The sequence below is a fragment of the Lynx canadensis genome, chromosome D2 (assembly GCF_007474595.2).
Source record: "Lynx canadensis isolate LIC74 chromosome D2, mLynCan4.pri.v2, whole genome shotgun sequence".
Taxonomy (NCBI): domain Eukaryota; kingdom Metazoa; phylum Chordata; class Mammalia; order Carnivora; family Felidae; genus Lynx; species Lynx canadensis.
The window spans coordinates 40,749,058-40,771,088 of NC_044313.2; the positions used below are offsets into that span (position 1 = coordinate 40,749,058).

Here is a 22,031-nt window from a genome sequence, read left to right on the forward strand (position 1 = left end):
CGCTGAATGGGGACACTCATCAGGGCCTCTGCAGGGCTTGCAGAAATATGGAAAGGATTGTGTTCCCTGGAGGGAAAAATCTCAGGGAGGGGAGTTGCTAAGGAGATTTGCAACCCGTGCACCCGCCCGGACTTGATTTCACTGAAGAGGCAGGTGAATTGCCTTTCAAGGAGCTCTGAAAGTCTGGGGTGGAGAGAAGGCATTGGAATCGGGTGATGCCTTCAGTGCCCAACAACAGGACTGAGAGTGACTGGTGCCTTGGAAGGCACTGGAATTCCTCAGAGGGGCTCAGCTGACTCCCTACCTGCCATCTTCTCAGATGGAGAGCACAAGTCACGTAGCAGCCCGAATTTTCCCAGGAGGAGCTCCAGCTCCAAATCAACATGTGGACAGGGGTCCTTGACCCTCATGAAAGGTCAGGCCCTGGGAAAAGCCTGCCAAGCCCAAGTCTTCTCTGGGGCACAGAGATAGGGTAGGCACACCTCGGCAGCGTGCCTCTCCCTCACCCCCAGGCTGACTTCCCTATGCCTGCCAGAGGACTCACGTTCACGTCCTGTCAGCCACGTTAGCCAGGCCTCCTGAGCATAGCCCCTCGTTCCCCACGAACCTTGTCTGGCGGGCAAGCCTGCAGGAAAGCCAGATTCCAGGGAGGGAGGCAGGAGGGCCTGAGAAACACTCTGAGGGCGGGCTGTGCTTCCCTGAGGCCTTCCTGCCTTTCTAGGTATGGGATGCGAACACCTGAGTGGAAAAGGGTGGTGATCTTACACTCATGAGCCCTCTTGCATTTTGAAAATGGTCGTTTTAATAAAATAAAGACAATCCAATATTTCCCATTAGCTTCCAGCAGTGACCCAATTTTTTTCAGTGTAATAAGCCCTTTGAAAAGGTGAGTCTTGTGAGTTCGTGGGCAGCTTGTGGGTGAGTCACAGTTTCCAGATTGCTGCTCCCAGGCTCCCAGGTGCTCTTCTCCTTTTTATGGAGTGTGTCCTTGGGCAACCCAAGGCCAAAGTCGCATGGGCCATGGAGTGGCTCGGGGTGTGCAACTCTGATGGCCAGCAGCCCCTTCCTCAGGGGAGAGTCTTCTGTGCCCCAGGCACCACGACAGCCTCTTTGCTGGTGCTGCTGCTGCCACTCAGGGCACCTGCCGCTCACTCCACCTGACCTCCACTGTCTTTCTTCCTACCCTTCTGCAGACCAGCAGAATATTCTCCCCTTCTCATCGCCGACCAGGAGTTTGGTCTGGTTTCTTGGGAAGAGAAGGAACAGACAGGAGTGTTAGAGCCAAGCCTGTGGGTCCCACTCATCCCAGCTGGCACTCAGGACGCTGCGACATGGCGGGTTCGGTCCAGGACCCCGTGGGGCCTGCACCTGACCTCCACCTGAGGCAGGGGTGGGGCTGGGAGAACTGGAGAATGCTTTGACCCCAAAGAGGGGGGACTTCTGAGCTCTGAGGGTTGTGGCACCCCTCATGAGTATGGGGGGACTCCCCAAGATGCCCAGGCTCCTGGCAGCAGGGTGAGGCCCTGACTTTTCTCTCCAGCATCTCCAAGTGTGCCTTTTGTCCTATGAAGAGACAGTCTGGCCCCCCTACAAACGAATGGCAAGTTTTCCAGCAGAGTTCGGGCTCCGGACTCTCCGGCCCCCTTTTCCCATGTCCTACACTGGCCCACTTCATTTCAGCCTGGCTTCTGGAACACTGTGTGGTTCCCACCACTACAGACCCTGAGCCAGCAACTGCAGGGCAGTGAGGGAGGAAGGGAAGGGCCTCTCCAAGGCCCGCGGCCTCCGGAGACTCCACTCCCTAGTGTGCGCAATGGGTTGATGACAGAAAGGACCACTTACCTCCACTGGGTAATTATGAAGAATCAAATAATGTCTATCAAGTGTAGTGGCTGACACTTGGCTATTCTACACTGGCTGAGAGCTCTCAAAAGGCGCTTTTTTTTTTTTTAATGTATGATACTCATCACACCAAATGTTAGCATCGGTAGCGGGCCTCAGGAAAACAGTGCCTCCCCAGCATGAAGTTACAAAGCTACACCCTTTTACATTTCTTTATGAATCCACGGGTATTTGAAAGAGAGAGAGAGCACGAACATGTGTGTGTTAAAAAACATTTCCTAGGGCCCTACGTGGGCTCCTCATTTGCCTCTTGTGCAAGGTGGGCCCTCCCTGGTGCCTACAGTAGTGAGGCGACTTTCCAGGGCCAGGCCACCTGAGCCCTGAGCTGCTGGAGGCCCGAAGGAGCCAGGCCTTGGTTACCTGGACACGGCTAGGGCTGTCACCGCAGGGCTGGTCTTGCTGGGCTTCCCTGTCAAAGCAAGGCTGACATCCAGCTCTCGACAGAGGGCAAGATTCTTCTCCCACCTGTGACCTGTGGGGATCGTGCGAGAGAACGATTAGGAAACCCATGCATGCACGTGGATGTCCACGGGCAGAGCCACAAACACATACACACATATTTATATTTGTGGTCAGCAACTTGTTAAATTGAGGGGAAAATATATTTAATCTTGGCCTGTGCCGTTGCAAAAAGGGCCGTCCCAATTTAATTTGCAGGCTGTGATAGTTACATGTGCTGACGGGCTGCGGTATCCATTGTGTACCAAATTGGATTTGTGTATTATTGCTTTCTAAATTGCATGCCTAGTTCAGCAAAATTGTTCATCAGTGTTTACTGGCTTTATGCTTAATAAGATGCCCCACAATACCTTGCTGCCAGGATGTAACGCAGCCCGTAATTGCCTAGTAAAAATAAATTACATAAAGTCGGCATTATCAACTTATCTAAATCCTCTCACGCCACAACCAATAATTAAATGCTGAGAACATTTTTTCAAAAAATATAACTCAATGATTGTTACTTCACTCATTTTAATGACTGCATTTGGGGGCAGACAGTAATTCCTTCAACATGGAGGGCGAGATGGAGAGACATCAGCTGGGTACATCCCTGCGAAGTCACTCAGAGTCAGGGCAGGAACGACACAGCTGTCCCAGCTGTCCCAGGGTGGCCTCCTACGTGCGCGGAGAGGCCTGTGCACCGGGAAGTGCGTGCACATTTTGTGTGTGTGCAGAAGGCCACACTACAAGCCTTCCCGGAGCCCTTTGTGTGTTCCAGGTCGAGTCCAAGTCTACGAGGTGATTCCTAAAATACGTTGTGCTCTGACTGGGTTGGTCCTTGTTTCAAATGACAAATAAATGAATTCCGGGCCGAAATTAGATCATGTCTGTACACAAACGAGGCATCCTCAATATCTCCAAAGCTTTCTTGTCTTGCCCCTTAAGACATCTGAGGGATATAGCAACATGCACACCAACAGAACACAGGTACAAACATCCACGTGCCATGCCTGATTCTGTCACCTTCCAGCAAAATGGGTTTGAGCAATATTCGGAGAACAACGAGACCTCCACAGGCTGAGGTTTGTAAGCGTGCAAATGGATTTTCTATTTCTACACTGTGGTCCAGCCTGATTTTCATGAATACATCCGTGCCCTCATGCCATTTCACCTGAATCCTCCCTTAAACTGTAATCACAACCCTGGCACTTGTTTTCTATTTGGCGGTGGTGACCTCAGACAGGTCGGGACAAACAGCAAGGGAAGGATGTGGACCCAGGCGTGATGGGGCTGCTGCCAGCCTGAAACAGTCTTGTGAGCTCCGTAATGTCATCGGCCAGTATATGAAGGGAGAAGGCTCTTACCAGCCTATAAAAATGATAAGAACAGCCTGCATTTTGTTGAGCAGATTCTTGTCTATGTCTGTTATTTTTCATGTTAGGTACTTCCTGCACATCCTGACATGTCAGGGGCAGGGGAACTGAGGGACAGAGTAATTGTTGGGCACAGAACTAGGTCTAGAGCCCTGCCTCTTGCTTTTCATGTCACTTCCCATTTCTGTGGACCCCATTCCCAATGAGTACAATCCCAGCACAACTGTTGACCCTGAACAGAAACCCATGAATGCACTGGCACTTCCAGAACCAGTGGAAGGTCTTTGAGGTGCTCTTCATTCATCAGTCTTTCCATCCATCCAGCATTCTTGTTCAGACATCCATTTATCAACCTTTGCCTCATGGGACCTCCATAGCTTCAGAAATGGGCAGTGGAGCCAAGGACTGAACTGGCATCCTTTCGTGCAGGTGTACCACAGAATTGTTCATAATGAGGCTGGGGAATAGGATTCTATGCTAGCTCTCTTCCAACTGGGTGGGAGAAATAGGGGAGAAAGTCTGACCCCCGTTCTTCAAAGAAGTGTTGTGAGTTTTTTTAGAATGTACAAACCCCACACATCTTTCTTTTTACCCTGAGATGGGGTGATTCCTTGGAGTCCCAAAGGACCCTCAAGGTACTAGGAACAATGAAGTGAATGTGGTTGTAGATCCTTCTGAGGTCACTGCTTTGGGTCTGCCCACATTATTGACAAGGGTGCCCAGATGGTGTTATTTTGAAGGAAGGGATTCTCAGTGTAGAGCCTGGGACCCAGTAAGGGCTGATCAGATGTCTGTGCATGTTTGTGTGAAGAAAGAACAATAAATGGATGATTAAATGAATCAGGAAGGTGTGGAGTATATTCTAGAAAGGAACTAACTGAAGATGGCTACTCTTTTTAGAAGGCAGCCCTTAGCACTCTAATAAATTCTCTCCCGTGAATGATCATGGGTCTTGGGATACGAGTAAACCAGAACTCATGATGACAGGAGAAGTCACACTTCATGGTAACATGTTTCCTTTCATCATGGGCGGCACCAAGAAAAATGTCTCGGTTCTGGGCCAAAATCTTTGATGAAGACGGAGCTGAGAAAGAAGGCTGGCTGCGCTGGAGGAGGTGATGGTTGGGGGCTATTGGGACAGCTGTGGTGGAAGAGAAGGAGGTGATGGCTTTGCTGGTGATCTTTGTGCCTGTGATCAGGGGTGGTGCTATTGTTGATGATGCATGGCAGTATCTGCGGTTGAGGTTCGCCTGGCCGTCTGAAGTTGGTCTGAGGTTGCTTATGTCCGCTCTGGGGACAAAAGTGAGAATGATGGTAATCCTACGCTTCTGGGTAACTCTGGGAAAGCTCCTAGGCCTCTGTGCTTCAATTTCCTAATCCTTCATATGGGTGGCATAGTAAAATCTATCTCACGGGGTTGTCGTGACAAATTAGAGAATACACGGCAAGTACGCACGATGGAGACTGCTCAGGGTCAGCCCTCTCCCTGCAAGCTGAGCAGTGGTGGCCATGGTGGTGATGGTACCAGAGGCCATGATGGCAGAATAGAGAACAGATTTTCTTACGTCAGTTCCATCTGCCACAAACCAAAGAGGGTTCCAGAACAGTCGTTCTTTTACCTTGGTACACACCACACTCACCTGGGGACCTGTTAGACATGGAAATCTAGCAACCCCCAATCTTTTGCCAGGGCTTAAGGTAAAAACAGGACCCAGATCTACATTTTTAATAAGGCTCCTGGGAATTGCGGATGTAGAGGACCTCCAGACCCACTCTGAGGAACTTGCCATGGGGAGTTGGGTGGACGGAGCCAGGATTACCAGGGCAGGCCAGGGCGCTATGGAACCACTTCCTCTCTCCAGGCATATGGCAAGGCCCCTCCTGGCCCCTCCTTTTCCCTTTCTGCAGCCTGGCTGTCCAGGCAAGTAGGCATTTGGACCCAGGCCCTGGGCTGGGAAGTTTGGCATTGAGGGGTCATTAGGCAGATGGAGAACATCAAACTAAGCTCTGTAAGGTTCTGAGGCTCAGAAGCCCCTGAAAACCACCACGACTGTTCACATGTCCAGGGAGCATCCCAGAGCTTGCTGGTCCCTGCATGACGGGGCCAGGATGCAATGGGACTACTCCATGCTGCTTCACGTTCTGCCGGCAGCTTGCAGTAAACTGTGCTCTGTCCCCCCAACTTGACAACATCCAGAGAGATTCAATGGCTTCCCTGGACTCCGTAGGACTGAATGGAGCTATGGGAGGGGAGGGGGGGAGTGAAGACTGCAAGGCGAAGGCCCCACACCCTTAGCAGAGCAGGTACCTCTTGGGCTCAGAGGTTGAGCTGAGGGATCCTCTGGTGCTACCAGCCCGGGAACAGATGTCTTCATGTCCTCAGTCTTCCAAATCTGTCCAGAAAAGAAAAAGGGCCAATGGCTGGGGAAATGATCCTGTCTGTGGCCTCGGGCCCATCCCATTCCCTCACATCCAACAGACCCTGAGGGAAGGGATGGGAATATGGTCCCCTTTCACTTCCAACACTAATGTATTCTTGGGGACAAAAAATTACTTAGGCTTCAGTAGAGCACCGTTGAAGCTTAGGTGGGTTTACTCTGCCCTCCTGTGACCATAATGCCTCCGTCCTCAACCTCTCATCTGCAGGGATGAGACCCAGCAGCTAGTTTATTGTCATTTTACTTAGCTAATGCCCTTTCACCCTGCTGCCGCCATCCCTGGAGGCCTCCCTCACCACTTAGCAGCTAGGCCTCCCCATTCTCTGTGTCTGGCTCTTGGTCCCAAGCCCTTCTATTAAGGTCCTCATGCTGACTGCATATGGCTTCTCACTTGCTGAATCCAGATGTTATGTTGACAAAGGGCAAGGATCAGCCTACTCTTAATGATATTTTGAACTCCACACCAGGCCTAACCCAGCTCTGGGCCATTCCAGGAGCTCAATTGCCGTGTTGGATGAATGAGTGCTGTGTGCGTGAAAGTCTCTCACTCATGACATGGGGGCCCACAAAAAAAATGCACCTGCTGCTTGGCCAGCCTGGGCTCCTCTGACTGACCCACAGTGTGAGTCACCCCACCAAGCCCAGGCCTCCCTGACCTACTCATGTTCTGGCTAGCCCAGGATGCCCTGCTCTCTGCAGACGATGTACCCCTCCTAGCCCACAAATGGGGCTTCTCAAGGGACCCTCCTCAGCCTTGTCTCTCCCACCCACACACAGTGACCTCTCAGCCTGCTTGGCCTCTCCATATGCTGTAACTTTTCTTCATCCTTGGGACTCAGCTATACTGCCATCTCCTCTCATGTCTGTTAGAAATAAATCCATACTCCCTTTGGACCCTCACCACATATTGATTCAGCAAGTATTATCTCCATGATTATTCTGAGCCTTGGGGCATGGACACCCATGCAAAGCAAGGCCAAGTTTTAGCCATGATGGCACTCAGCAAGCTTTCATAAACATTTGAAGCAATCAATGGACATTTTCTTGAATACATTATGGCCTTCAATCAACATTTCCTTTAAACTGTGGAATTCAGTTGACAGTTTCTTAAGTGAGCCTCTGAATTATTCCTTATCTTTACTCATTCCTTCATCCCTCCTGTCAGTCTCAGAAAGCTTGCCTTGTTCTTCCCAGGCTAATCCTCACAATTCAATGTTTCTGTTTCATTCTCTTCCTGGTTTATTGATGCTTTCCCTCTCCATGGCTTTCCTCAGAGGGTCCATGGCACTCTTTGATTATCATGGTCATAGCATGCATTGCATACATGTATTTTCTGTTTGTATTCTCTTCTAGGATATGATCAGCTGGAGGATAATGGCCTATTATTAATTTCTGTGTTCCCTGTGGCTTGTATGATGAGTTTGGTACAGAGCCAGAGTTAGGGTGATGGACAGATAAAAAATATTTGGATGTATAGATGGATTCATGGGTAAATTGATAGGTATATGGAAGGATAGATCATTGTATAGGAGGAAAGGAATGGAGGAAGGAAGGAAAGGAGGAAGGGAGGGATGGAGAGAGGGAGGGAGGAGGGAGGGAAGGAAGGACCGGCAGCTGGTAGCGCGATCCTCGTTGGGTACCGTCGTCGCTGTATTCTTGGCTGGCGGCTGCACCGGCTGGCTTCTGGCGGCTAGGTCAGCGCTCCCTTGTTGGATGGATTAGTGGGTGAACAGATGGGTGGATGATGGATGGGCAAGTGTGTGAATGGATCGCCCAAATATTTCTTTTCAGCACTGGGCTATGTTCTTACACATTTGACCATTCAGCTTACACACCTTGTGCTGATAAATGTTTATTTCATTTCATGAGTATATGTGTGTATACAATTATATATATAATTCTATCTATCTTCTATCTATCTATCTATCTATCTATCTACGTTTTGCCTGGAGAGAGCCTTGCCTTTGCCCTCACTTGCCATGAAGACCTAGTCTGGCATACCATTTGGTCTCAAATGCAGCCTATAGATTTGGGCTCTTGGAGGAAGTGAGAACAAAGACCACTTTCTTGTATTCATTCTGCCTTCATTCTGCCTTCATTCTGCCCAAGACACACCTACCCGAACCATGCCGTCTTGACTTCCAGTGATGATGACATGGTTTGTGTCCCACGCTGGCCCTTCCATCATGTAGCAGCAGGTTATGACTCCTTCAGGGCCCCAGGCCGTGGTGATGCTGGCCAGTGGCTGTCCGTTGACATTCCACAGAGACAAGTGGGCTCCCGCACAGGAGACAATGGTGCCCTGCAGCAATAAAAACTGATTTCACTCCATGCTGAGGTCACTGCCTGCCCATCCGCATTTGCTCAGCCAGAGTTTGCACATCCCAGCACCCTTAACCTGCTATCTTCTGAAGACTAACGAAGGTACTCCAAGACCTAAGACACCCACTTCTTATTAGATGGCTCATAGGTCTCTTGTGTTTTCACACAACTACAAATTCCTGGCTATTTCCATATTGCAGTCATGTGTTTGGATACTGCTTTCTCTGACACAAACTGGCTGACTTACCCTTTAGACTCCTTCCACAGCCTGGAGACTGCCTCTGGCTCTAGACATGGGGCCTGGACAGGGCAGGCAGGCCAGCCCTGTCCCTATGAAGAAGATTTGGATATCACTTGGTAGAGGGCAGAGTACAGAGGTTTGAATGATTGTATATGGCTCAAAGAATTGGTGATGTCTCTCTGAAGGGAATTTCTGAGGAGAAATGTCCCCATTGAATCTCCTGAAATGTTTATGTCTAGAGTTTTCTTCTCAAGTCCTTGTCAATATTATGGCCAATGGTATAGTGGTCACTGTCACTGAGGACTCATAAAACCAGCTGGAGCCATGCCTTTGAGTCTTGCCCTAACCACAGAAAGGACGTAGGGAACTCAGTGCCCTTCCATAGCCCCCTGGGCTCCATCATACCCCTTTCTGAATTGTCTGGCTCTGTTAGAGTCTGCTTGAGGCTGAGGACCATGTCTGATACATCTCTGCCAAGCACCCAACCCTGAGCCCAGTAGGCACTTAGTGAATTCAGTTGGCTCCAGGACAAGTTGAATTCAACAAGTTGTTGGTCATGATATGTCTCCTCTGAGATCTGAGGACATTATTCTTTATAATGCTCTCTCAGATCAGGGCTTGGTGCCTTTCCCAATGCATCCACCAATTTATCCATTCACTCACCATCCTCCCATCCAACCATCCATCCACCCTCCATCTGCCCACTTACCTATCCGCCCATTAATTCACCCAAATATCCATCCAGCCACATACCTATTCATCCATCCATCCATCCATCCATCCATCCTCTGTTCTGCCCATGTAAGATTCATCCTAGATTCAAGTCTACCTGGAACACCATGTTTGGCTAAAGTTGGGACCAGGAGCCTTCTTCATTATCTCCCCCTCTTTCTATTATCCCCTTGCCACTCTATCCATGCCCTGGACTCCTAGGGTTTTCTGTGAGAAGATGCAGAGCCTTTGAATACTCACGGAACCCCATGCCCTATGATGAGGATTCCAGCCTGGGAGAAATTCCACACTGAGATTTAGATATATAGTTCTCTAACTCTTTCTGTTCTCTCTGTCTCGGTCTCTGTCTATCTGTCTGTGTCTCTCTGTTTCACTCAGACATAACACACACACACACACACACACACACACACACACACACACGTTCCTGACAGGCTTATCTTTGGTAGCAGCTTGGAGGGACAAACAGAAGCACTTCCTGCCATGGAGACCAGAAGCACCTGATGAGTTAACACTGACTTAACATCAGCGAACTGAATTAGTCCGCCAAGCCCAGAAGATCTCTTACCAAAGCCAACTTCTTGCCCCAATTCCCTCATGCCTGTGCCAGAACAGACACCTCCCACCACTCTCACCACCCTGAGGGAGAAAAATAAAAAAGGAAAAAATAAAATCTAGAACCAGATGCTGCACATGTTGATGGCTCCACTCTGCCTGGGCAAAGAATACTCCACACATTTGGGACAACATTTCTCAACATTCTTGGGAGATCAGCCTCTCTTTGCTCCTGGGTTTTCTCTTGGGACACTGCACCATGCTTTCAGGCAGGCTCATAGACATTGAGAAAATGAGGACTCACCGAGACGTCACTGATGGCAAGAGCAGAGATACCCTCCCGGTGGGCAGGCAGGCGGGCCACATAGGTGAGATGGTCTAGGTCCCACAGGATGCAAGTACAGTCTTGGGAGCCACTCACCAGGAGGCTGAAGGTGACTGATGCTGCCAGGCATGTGACAGCCTGTGTGTGTCCGTATAAGGCCTGGGGATAAGAAGGAGACCCACGGATTATGGGAGGGACCCTCAATCTAGGTACCTGGGGAGATTTCCTGCTTTCCCACTTACTGTTGGGCTCCAGATGAGGAAACAGAGATTCAGGGTGATTCCATGATTCCAAAGTCTGTGGTATGTGTGTGCGTGTGTTTCCATGTGTGTGTTTGTACATGAGTCTCTGCTGGCCTCTCAGTTCCATCCATTTCTGGGAGTTGAGGCTCAGCCAGGGTGGATCTGCAGCCCTTTTATCATAACTGAAACAGGCCAGTAGCACCCTCACACGCTGTGAGCTCACCTACACTTGGCCTTGCGTGTTGAAGCTGCACGTACCACTAGTCACGTGCAAGGACACTGATTTACCAAGTGTAGTGTCCCAACCAGGTGCATAAACGTCAGCTAGAAATTCAAATGCAAATTCTTGGGCCCTATCCAAGACCGACTGAGTCAGAAACTCTGGGGGCGGGGCTGTGATGAAAACCATGGGTTTTCACAAGCTCTCCAGGAAATTTGCATGCACGCTCCAGTTTGAGCATTACCCCAGGAGAACCTCAGAAACAAACATGCCTCTGCCAACTAAAATGGAAGGGAGGCGGTGGGGCGGCTGTCAGGTCATCATGAAAAAAGATGTGACTTTTCAAGTCTGACGGATCTGGGTTCATAGCCTGTCTGGCCACGTGGCAGCAGGTGACTCAGGGCCTTGGTCTTGGCCCTCAGGTTGGCCTGTGCTGGGTCTGGCCTGGTTCACAGATGGCTATGTATCCAGATATGGCCAGAGGCCTTGCTCCCCAGGGACACGTGCCGGAGGGGCTGGGGTGGCCTGGTGTTCCCAGGTCCACGGCCGCTGGCCACAGTGTGGTTTCCATCACAGTGGTCCCAGAAGCTGCCAGGTAAGCCTGATCTGAGAGCTGCTGCATCCACACGGGCAGCTGTCTTCTGGAATGAGCCAGAGAAGTGAAGAGATGGCGTTCTGAAATGTGATTACCCTGGCTTACCTAGTGGTAAACCTCCACCCTCAGGACGGATGGCTGCTCACTCATTTGGGTCAATGAGTCTGAGCATCATTTTTCAAATCTGTCACTTTGCCTGGTCACAGCCAGGAAGAGTTCTGCCAGGGATTCCTGTTTGTTTTCGGTAGATCTTAATGTGGCACCAAGCAGATGGGGCTGGCAAGGTTCTGGACGTGACCCACAGAAGATGACTGGGGTCATCTCAGGAAACTGGAAGCTGTCCACACAAAGAGAAAAGCAGAGGATCTGACAGGAGCTCTGATGACTGAGTTCTGACCATAGGGGGACATGGTGACTCCAAAGAGTGCAAGCCAGGGGATGCTGGACTAAAGGCTGGGGATTCAGAGAGAGAAGCTCTGAGCCCAAGTGTCCCCATGTGCTGTCCATTAATGGAGCCAAGTCTACTGCTTTGCAAAGGGAGGCACTGGAGAGTGAGGGGGGCCAGTCTGCGTGCAGGCACTGACCACCCGTGTAAGGCTCATTGCCTCTCATCACGAGGCACTTAGCCACCCCATCTGGAAAGGCTGAGGACATCAGCGAAGGAGGACAGCAGATGTCAATGTGCTGTCTACTGGCTCTTTGTTGGGATGAGTACTGGGTGTTGTATGGAAACCAACTTGACAATAAATTATATTTTTAAATAAATAAATAAAATAAATAAGAATATAGTAGTCCCCTTTATCCATGGAGGACATGTTCCAAAACCCTCAGTAGATGCTTGAAACTGTGGGTAGTACCAAACCCTGTGTGTACTGTTTTTTTCCTGTACATACATAGCTATGAAAAAACTTAATTTATAAATTAGGCACAGTAACAGATTAAAAGCAATAACTAGTAATAAAATAGAACTGTTATAACAATGTACTGCAATAAAAGTTATGTGAGTGTGGCCTCTCTCTCTCAGAATGTGTTATTGGACGCTACTCGTCCTTCCTGTGATGACATGAGGTGAATGTCATAGGCACTGTGACGTGGCCTGAGGCTACTACTGACCTTCTGATGATGAGTCAGAAGGGGGATTATCTGGTTTCGGGCCATGGCTGACCACAGGTGACTGAGACCATGGCACGTGAAACTATGAATCAGGGGGTACTGTCACAGTACCTCTCTACGTGGCCAATTAAAATGACTTCATTGTCATCATGCCTAAGTAAAGCAGCAAAAAATAAATAAAATACAATAAAACACAATAAAATAAAATAAAATAAAATAAAATAAAATAAAATAAAATAAAATAAAATAAAACAAAAGCCTCTGGAAATAATTGCTCATGCTGGACACTTGTGGTGAGATGGGCACTCTTAATTAATTGCGGTGGCAATGTAAAGTTACAGAACCACTATCGAAAGCACTATGTCCCTGCTTGGTAGTTCTACTTCTTGAAATTTATTTTAAGGCAACAATTAATCAGAAGCAAACAGCAATCTATATAAGCTGTTGTCTGCAACATTATTTAAAATAGTTAAAATTTGGAAGTAATGTAATTGTCTAGTTTGAGGAGAAACGGTTTATTAAACCCTGGCGCACTGACATAACAAAACAATTGAAATGTAATTTTATGGAAATGGAATAATACGGAACAATTGAAATGTAAATTACAGACTGTGGAGAAGCAGAAACAATTTGATAGGCTGGGTGGAAACAGAATAAACATATCTACACAATGATCAGAATGGTATAAATATGTATATCTGGGGATGGCAGTATGTGACAATGGAAACTTTTATAGAGATTATAGAGAATTATTCAACTTTGAAGTGAATTTGAAATTTGTCTTTAATGTTGTAATATCTTTAAAAAATGAAACACTTAAAAAAAACTGTGTATGAAACTATTTAATGATGTCTTTGCCGGCAAGTCAGGGACAGACCCCCTCACTGAGCAGCTGGTGGTCTGGGGGATCCCCAAGGCCATGTCAGCCACTACAGGTAAATGATAAAGGATTTTATTCTGCGTAGGAAATAAGAGCGTGTGGGATTCTCCTTACCTTTTCCTCTTGATTTATAACTAGGAGAGGATGATGAATTACATTTTTATGCTGTCAATACAGGGCTTTTATATAGCACATCTTCATTTCGAAAAGGGACCTGGGAGCGGTAGCGGGAGGCCGCTTCCCCGACTCCCCAAGGCCGGCTCTGCAGTCAGGCTGGATCTAGGGCGTCCCTAAAGTGGTGCCTGGGATAAGGGAGCACTCCATAGAGTAATAATAATGTGCGGTCTCTTCACACAGGTCAGGAGTAAGAACGTAGCCCCCTGCCCGCAGTCCATGGAAGGAGAAGGAAACCTAGAACAGCGTGAAAAGGTGAAAAGGCAGGGCGCTCCGAGGCTGGCTTTGAGAGTCTGGGGAAGGCAGCCTGCACTTGGCCTGCACAGCTCCCTCAGCAGGTGCCACTGCTCCACAGGAGTAATCGGCCCCCTCAGCACTGACCCAGTCGTTCTTTACCTCTCGTCTACTGAGTGCCTACCTTGCACCACACGTGTGCTGCAGGGGGTGGTAGGGTGGTGAGGGGAGGGCTTGAAAAGCATCCAGAGAAACCGCGGAGCAGTTTCAGTGAAACATGTGTGGTTTAGGAAATCTGATCCGTGGTGAGTTTTGTATGATTAATTTTGGTGGTTGTCATCTTGGGTCTATATGGCTAACTGCGAATACAGATGTAAAAATGAGCTGCATTTTAGAGTTGGAAGCGTACCCTAGTGGTATTCTGGGCAGGTTCCAGGATGCACAGGCAGGAAGCGTGGGTTTAGAGTTAGATCGACCCAGATTAAAACGCAAACTCGCTCTCTCTGAGCTTCAGTTTCCTTTCGTGGAAGTGGGAATAACAGTGCCGGATTCGCCAGACTAAAACGAATGTACAGAGTCTCAAGCAAACAGCGAGTACACTCTGCTTGTTACGAGAGCGGCGGTGATTCCTGAGGCGGGACTGGAAGGAGCCCACTGCCCCCGCCTGCTTCTGCTCTACTCCACTGCTGTTCTGAAATAGTCTTTCAATTTCCGGCTCCACGACGAGTCACTTGACTTCTTCGCACCTGTTTTTTCCACCGGTAAAGTAAGGAGAACAACAGCACCTAGTTTACAGTGTTGTTGAGAAGGTAAAAGGAGGCTATCCGCACAAGTGCCCACGGCACATGATCAAAAATGTTCTCAAGTGCAAGGAAACTGCTTTCACTGGCTCTGATGCGTAAGCGGCATCTCTCATTGAGGGATGGGTCCCACGGGGCTACCTGCCCTGTGGGCTTGTCAAAACCACCGTGGGCATGGAACCGTGGCCTTCTAACAGCAAACAGCCATGTGCCGTCACCAGTGCCTCTCTGTGTTCTCGGCTCCTGAGGGAGGCAGGGCTTTTGGTGCGCAGGGAGTTAGATGGCGCTAGGGCACTATACCTGCCTGAGGCACCACACATGCCCCAGGCACGATCTCCACCTGAGACACCATCCCCGCCTGAGGTAAAATCCCCACCTGAGGTATCGTACCTGCTTGAGGTGCAGGCCTTTCGGGCGGCCTCTGGCTATGCTGAGCTCCCATACACAGACCACCGCACTGGCCCCAGAGGTGATGATCGTTGTAGGGGCTGGGCATACGGTACACAGGCAGCGGCCCCAGGCAGCCAGGTTCTCGAATGTCGTCAGGATCTATGGGAGACAAGTGGGGTGAGCACTGGCGCCCCAGCCAGCACAGGGCCGAGAGCCCGGACAGGGTGACAGAGGGACAAGGGCAGGTCTGGATGCTGCTGGCCTGCTTGTGTGCCATGGGAACTGCAGGACATGTCATGTGTTCCGGAGGCTGGCACTGGTGACCCAATCCAGGCAATCCAAGCCTGTCCCCAGGGAGCTCATACTCTAGTGAGTGGGGAGACACAAGCGAGCAGGGAGTTAGGGAGACCTTGTAAACACCTGGCTGCCCCATGAAGTGGTAGGGAAGGCTGGGGGTGGCAAGGGAGAGCTCGGTGGGCAGGGAGTTCATGTCATGTGATCGGTGGGTGGGATGTAGGGTGGGAGGGAAGTTGGGCTAGGAAAGGAGGCTGGAGGTGGCCAGGGCCACAGCAAGATGTGAAGTAACTTTGTGGCCTGAGTCAAGGGCGGATGAAGGGCAACCAGACGGCTCGCTTCTGGCGCTGGCTCAATGCTCAGTGAGTGTCCTCGGAGTCTGAGCCGTGAGCAAATGCCAGGGGAACCCCAAGACTCCACACCCAGACTGAGAGTCTGAGTGGCCTCCACGCAGCCAAGTGACCGGCTGGTGCCAGAGACTGCTGTGAAGTGACAGCGTGCACTGTGAACTTGTAAGCTCCGCTCCTTAGAATATGGGTTGGAGGCTTGGCCCACAAGGGCCCTCAGCCGGGCCGCACAAGCCGTCTCCCTCTCAGGCAGGGGGCACAGGCACAAGGAGGAAGTGGGGCAGCTGTGCCTGCTTTGGACTCGCCCTCTGACTGCTTCTGCCTCAACGGTGACCACCCTGCGCCCCGCCTGCCCGCGTGCCCCATGCCTGCACCCCACACCCGCCCACCTTGTCAGAGCCATAGTTCCCCAGGCAGCAGCTGAAGTCATCAAAGCCCCAGCTGAAGGTCCTGTTCCAGAGCGGAGGCAGCAGCATCTTGTTCTTTTCCACAGCCAGGATGGTCTTCTCGGTAGGGACGATGTGGCCAATGGCTCCTTTGGGGGATTCTGAGCCTAGAGAGAAAAGGTACATATCTACCCCCCAGTTAGTATGGTGGAGCTTACCCGCCAAGAGGCAACACCCCCTTTCTCTGTGCCCAGGGAGGAGCCATGGGCAGGTGACCTGGACTTGGCAAAGCACAAGCCTGGGCAGTAGCCACTTGCTCGTCAAGGCACCTCACTCCAGGGCCTCACTCCAGGGGCTGTGTTAGACCCTGGCCCCGAGCTGGGTCCCCTGGCCTTGGGTTCCTCCCCTGTTTTAGCACATACGTTAAGCTTGCACGTGGCCACAGGTTTTCAGTGTCTCTAAAGGGCTGATATCAGGGGAGGAGTGGCTGAGGCTGTCGGTGCAGGTGGCACAAAGCCACAGGAGCCTTGGGGGGCTCTGCCCTTCCTGTCCCTCCCGGACACCTTATCTGGTAGGAATGGGTGTGCCACAGGCACTGTTCTTGGAGTTGAAGGAAAAAAAGGACACACCAAAAACCCCCAACAAACCTGGCCTTGTACTCCTTATAGAACTCCAGAATGTTGCCCTTTGTCTTGGGATTTCCCAAAAGCAGTGCATGCCTCAGATGGCCCAGACATCAGACTTTACCCACAGTTTCCCTAAGAAGCAGCAGGGCTGGAACTCACACTGGGCTGTGTGTCCCAGGTCAGCTGCTCCTGGCTAGTGGCTGCAGGCCCTCGTGGGTGCTTAGGAGCAACGGTGACTGTGGGTACTAAGGAACAGAGGCTGCAACCCTCCCTCCCCTCGGGAAATCTGGCTTTGGCGGTGAGGAGGGGTGTATGTGTGTGTGTGCAGGAAAGAGAGAGAAAGAAAAAGAAAGAGGTGTGTGTGTATGTGCGCACACACATATATGAAAGAAGGAGGGGAATGTGTGTCTTAGATAGACAGGCAGACAGGTGAGTCTGTCAGGATCTAACAGAGGTGCTTCCGGACACTTCCAGGGCACAGGCCTCCCCAGATTCCTGCTGTGACTAGAGACACAGCCATCCAAAGTCAGACCCCAAGACCCTGAAGGGTCTGTGCCCCTGAGTCTCCAAAGGAACACCAGTCACTAAAGGGACATCTGTGGGACAGGGCGCCAAACAGAGCTGACCAGGTGGTTACCTTTGACTGTGACCTGGGAGGGCCGCAGTGATTGCAGATTGTAGAAAAAGGGCTGTGGGTGGCTGGGGAGGCTCGCAGGTATGACGGCATCCTTTCCGGGTGAAGCCTTCCCTGCAGCGGTCCTGGCTGGGTGGGGTTTCGTAAAGAGCTGGAGAGGCAAGGGGACAGACGTACACCGCACAAGTCATTAGGGACAGACGGCCGGAGGAGTCCTCCCCAGTCAAGCCACAGCGGTACCTCCGCTCTGAGTGCTGCCTGAGCTGGGCTCGCTTCTGACTGAGATAAACAAAAACAGAACTATCTGGTTCAGCCCTCGGATGTTGTCGATGAGGGGCTTGGGCTCAGAGAGAGCCCACTGCTTTCTCCAGGTCATGGTGTGTGACTAGCAGAATTAGCCTTCCTGGCTGCCCAACTGTCATCTTCTCCACGCTGCTTGGGAAAAGGATGACCTCACTGAGGAGCCTTTGGTCCCTGGCAGAGCTGCCTCTCAAATCATGGGTCAGAATGACCCTCTTCTCTCTCTAGATCACATGTCTCTCTTCATTTGCTTGAGCTATTTCTCACATTTTTTCCCCCTTCCTTTACAAACTCTGCAGGCACGTCCATCTGGGCATCAAGACAGAATTCTTTAATAGCATCCATTCAAACGTTCCAAAGAGCACAGGCAAACCCCATTAGTGGCCTTTCTTATTTTCACTTTTCTTAGATCTCTGCTGTCAAAGTGTCCCCAATGCCAAACTTTTTGCATAACCAGGCAAAATATGAAGCCCAAGGCCGTGCTGCTTGGCAGAATCTTGCTGCTGCCACAGAGGGCAGCTGAGGCCAGCTCCGGCTCTCCCCCCTCCCCCCTTCCCAACTAGGCTGTTTTTTTTCCAGCCATCAGGCCCATTCTTCTGCTCCCTGATGGAAACATCCGCTGGGTACCATGATGGAGGTGTGACGGTGGGCCGCAGGTGGGCACACGGGTAGAAGTGAGGTTCAGCAGGCAGCTGGGAGGGGTCTCACAGCAGCCTAGGCTCAGTTACAGCCTTTAATCAAATACTGGACTACCTAGTAAAGCTGGGTGGGTGATCAATACAAACGGAGATCAGAATGATGATTTCTAAAGGAGCATTAAATAAAGAACATCCTTTCTTTCCCGACAGAACGACTAAAGCATCGCAGGCCCGGTGCCTGTAATAACTTCAGCAGGCACAGCACCTTGATGGCACAGTGCGTGGTCCTGAAGTCTTTTAATCTTGTCTCTACGTTGGGACCACTGGAAGAATTCTAATTCTGACCGTTACTTAGAAATACCTTTTTTTAAAGCTCATCCAATACCCCACTAAGTAAAATCAGAATCTAAAATCGTGTGCATTCCATGATCACACTGATGTGAAGATATTTTTGCGTGGGGACAAGAACTGTGAGAATGCAACCCAGGACACAATTGGATGGTGGTAGCTACTACTTTGAATTATTTAATTGCTTTATCTGTAGTATTAGGCTACCCAAGCTTCTTTCTTGAAATTCTCTCCTTCCTACAAAGCCTTCCCTGGCCGAACCCACATTTGGATGTGCTGTTCATTCTCCAAGTCACCCTTAGGCACTTCTCACGCTCCCCTCACCTGGGAGCTGAGCAAACTTGGAGCATGTCACGTAAGACCAGGTAGAAAAGATGTTACTAGTTTTGCACTGTTGAGATAAGCCCGTCCAAGCCTCATGGTTACATATGGAGAAGGCTGTTGCCCAAGATGGCCCTGGAATTGGCTGGGCTTATGCACTCACTTCCCAGCATGGCTCCTGAATGTCCATCCAGGCTGAGAGCCCAGCCCATGGGGCCATGATAATAGCCCAGATGGCTGTACTTAGGAATGAAAGTTCTCCACACTGCACTGAGGCTTGAGGATCAATGGGGCCGGGATCAGTTAAATAAGTGTTTCTCTTGCACACCATTCACCAGGGTGTCACCATGAGCCCATAGCCTCACGTTGCTACATGACTATCCTGATGGGGGGCGGAGCCAGTGGAGCGAAAGGCCCACATGAGACCCCTGCAATTTCACCAGAGGCCCCGAGGGCAGAACTTATATACTGTCGCACTGTTGGCAATATGGCTTTGGGGCCAACCAGACGGGGCTAGAACTCTACCTCTGTCATCTGCTAATGTGCAATCGTAGGCCAGTTATTTATTTAGACTCTCTGAGCCTCAGCTTCCTGATCTGTAAAAGAATAATTTCTATACCCAGAGCTTATGAGGGGATTCAATGAGGAAATCACACTAATGTCTACCATTTGTTGAGTGCCCATTATATTTCAGGTGTTTCAAGCACTCGATGTCTGAATTCATTGGCTCTCCACAACAGCTCTGAGGCTAGACACACATATAGAAAATTAAATCCTGTGGATTTATTGTAGTGTCTGTTACATACATCACAGGCGAATGGAGTGTTCACTGTATCGTTAATGATGTCATCACCTTCATCAATACCAGATGGTAACAGAGGGCTAAGCCCCAATACTGAGGAGTGTGGGAAGACCATTTCCCATCCCCAGCCCTCTCTCTTGTTCCTATCCAGGAGAAAATGTCCTCACTATCACTTCAAAGCTTACAGTGCATACACTCTTCTGAGAAAGCAAGACTAACAACACGGATACTGTACCTGTTTGGGTACCTGTCCAAAGTTGCTGACAAACCCCAGGATAGTGCTCCTGATCAAAGGGTCACTGATGCTGCTGAGGTCCATTCTGTCACCATAGAAGTAGGGGTGGAAGGTATTAACAGCTTCTACTGCGGCTGACCCCTGCTGCTTGTACCCAAAAATGAGGTCTATCCAGTGGTGGAGGTTGGCACTGACAAAGTCACTTTCCAGAGCCTGGAACCAAAACCCAAAGAGCATGAAAAATGCAGGTCTCCCTTGGACTTGTGAGCCCTCTGCACAGATCAGGAGGGCACAGATGCGTCAGGATGCTGGCTCTGCACAGGAAAGATGTGACATCCCCCAGAGTTTGAGGAGCACTAAGTGGGCAGACATACAGGCCACCCAAGGACCACCCAATTCCTGCCTCCAGCTAGTGGGAAAACAGATCTAACTGTTCCCAATCACCTAGCGCATTCACTCTATGATATAACCAGGAGGCGCAGGATACCTGTCTTGCATTGATATCTAAATGGAAGAGACCAGACTGAAAATAAGTCTTGGGGTCCTGTTGATCTCGATATAGGAAAAAGGGAGAGCTGATTCTGACCAGAGATGTCAGGAGTTTGAAACTAAGTATAGCAGGTAGGCGAACATGCTCTGGAGCACATTGGACCCCAGCACTGCCATAGATATTCCTTCACGTCTATGTCCTCAGTTTCTTCATCTTCTTCTTCTAAAAAATGGGGACAATAACTGTACCTTCTCTGTGGAATTATGTGAGGTTTGGTTTGTGTCCATGGCTGGTGCACAGCGAGCTCCATGTAATAATGTTGACTACAGTGATGGCACTGAGCACCTACAAGGTGCCAGGCACTGGCTTGGGGTTTGATGTGTATTGTCTCTTCCTGTCAACACCACCTTTCGTTGGTAGATATCATTACCCCACTTCTGGGGCAGGTTCAGGTGTGGTTTTTGAACCTACTGTCTCAGTCCCCGACTCCCAGGCCTCAGAACCCCAAAGGGGATATCCAACCTCACTGAGCACATCTCACTGCACCCAAGTACCTAGAAATTATTGACACATTGGGTATGAGGCTCTTTCTCAATCATCTCTGGAAAGAAAAGGATAGAATCTACCTTTGAGAGACAACTCAGTCCCCAGGAATGTGAGCTTCCCTGACTGGGGCACTTCTGTCCAGTCCAAAGCATGCAATGGGCAAGAGCATTTCATCCACACACCTAAAGGGTAAGTCTATGATGACCTTGAGGAACATCTGCCCATGTGCAGCCTTCCCATCTCCAAGGAAGGTGGACAGAAGAGTTTCCAGACTCAGCCATGAAGAATTACTCTGAGCTTACATCCTCTGAATGGGACCTAAACCTCAGCCCACTCAGGAACACAGCTCCTGTTGAAAGTCAGCAATATCTCTCTTCAACTAAAGGTGCCATCTGATAGGAAGCACAAAGAAGTTTAGCGGGGGAGCCCAAGCATGCTCCATCCTGCACAGGTACAGCCCAGATGAATGATGCCAGCTCAGATTAGGGCACCCAGGTTGGCAATATTCCTCAACAGTTGCCACACATGAGCAAGAGGAAATGTGGGCCAGTGTGTAGATTTCCCAGTTCACCTGAAAGATGGCACTTTTATCTGCCAAGCAGAGCCCAACTTCAGGGCTGGGTCCCCAGACCCAAAGCCATTCATTTGGGATTGTCTAAGCACCCCTTCGTTGATCCTCTGGGTGGACATGCCACATTAGTTTTCTGAGGTATATGGCCAAAGTGGCTTCAAGAAGGCCACAGGCCAGGACATCCGACCTTTCCTCTGGACATTTTTTCCTATCACTATAACCAACACATAGCCCATATCTTTAAGCTCTTCTAGAGCATCTTTTCCACCTCCTTTCTTTAGATGAAGCCTGGCTCTCCCCAAGATTCCAGTGGTAGCTACTTGCTGAGTTACATGCCATGTGTCTTGGGGCCCGGAGGTGGTGTTGGTGTCCTCCCTGATCCACATCGCCACCTGCGGACCATTGTTCCTCTACCTTCTTGCTAAAAGAACAAACAGTCTACTCCTCTGTGGTTTACGAAATTGAACTCTGCCCCCCTCCTCGTCATCACTGATGCCATCTGCCAACTCTTTGTCT

At 50.0% G+C, this 22,031-nt stretch overlaps 1 protein-coding gene across 7 annotated transcripts in view; it reads right to left on the reverse strand.

Moving 5' to 3' along the window:
- Positions 1-779: 779 nt before the first annotated feature.
- The window catches only part of WDFY4 (WDFY family member 4), a 295,461-nt gene continuing 274,209 nt past the window's right edge, over positions 780-22,031 (reverse strand). For 5 of the 7 annotated variants that reach the window (XM_030335435.1, XM_030335430.1, XM_030335431.1 and 2 more), the window contains 9 exons: positions 19,909-20,121; positions 17,268-17,415; positions 16,008-16,192; positions 14,978-15,136; positions 10,309-10,488; positions 8,274-8,456; positions 6,025-6,109; positions 2,263-2,374; positions 780-1,246 (listed from right to left, as the gene is read on the reverse strand). In XM_030335435.1, coding sequence (XP_030191295.1) covers positions 1,180-1,246; positions 2,263-2,374; positions 6,025-6,109; positions 8,274-8,456; positions 10,309-10,488; positions 14,978-15,136; positions 16,008-16,192; positions 17,268-17,415; positions 19,909-20,121 — 1,332 coding nt within the window. In that variant the 3' untranslated portion in view covers positions 780-1,179. The other 2 variants (XM_030335436.1, XM_030335437.1) reach the window with 2 other exon arrangements.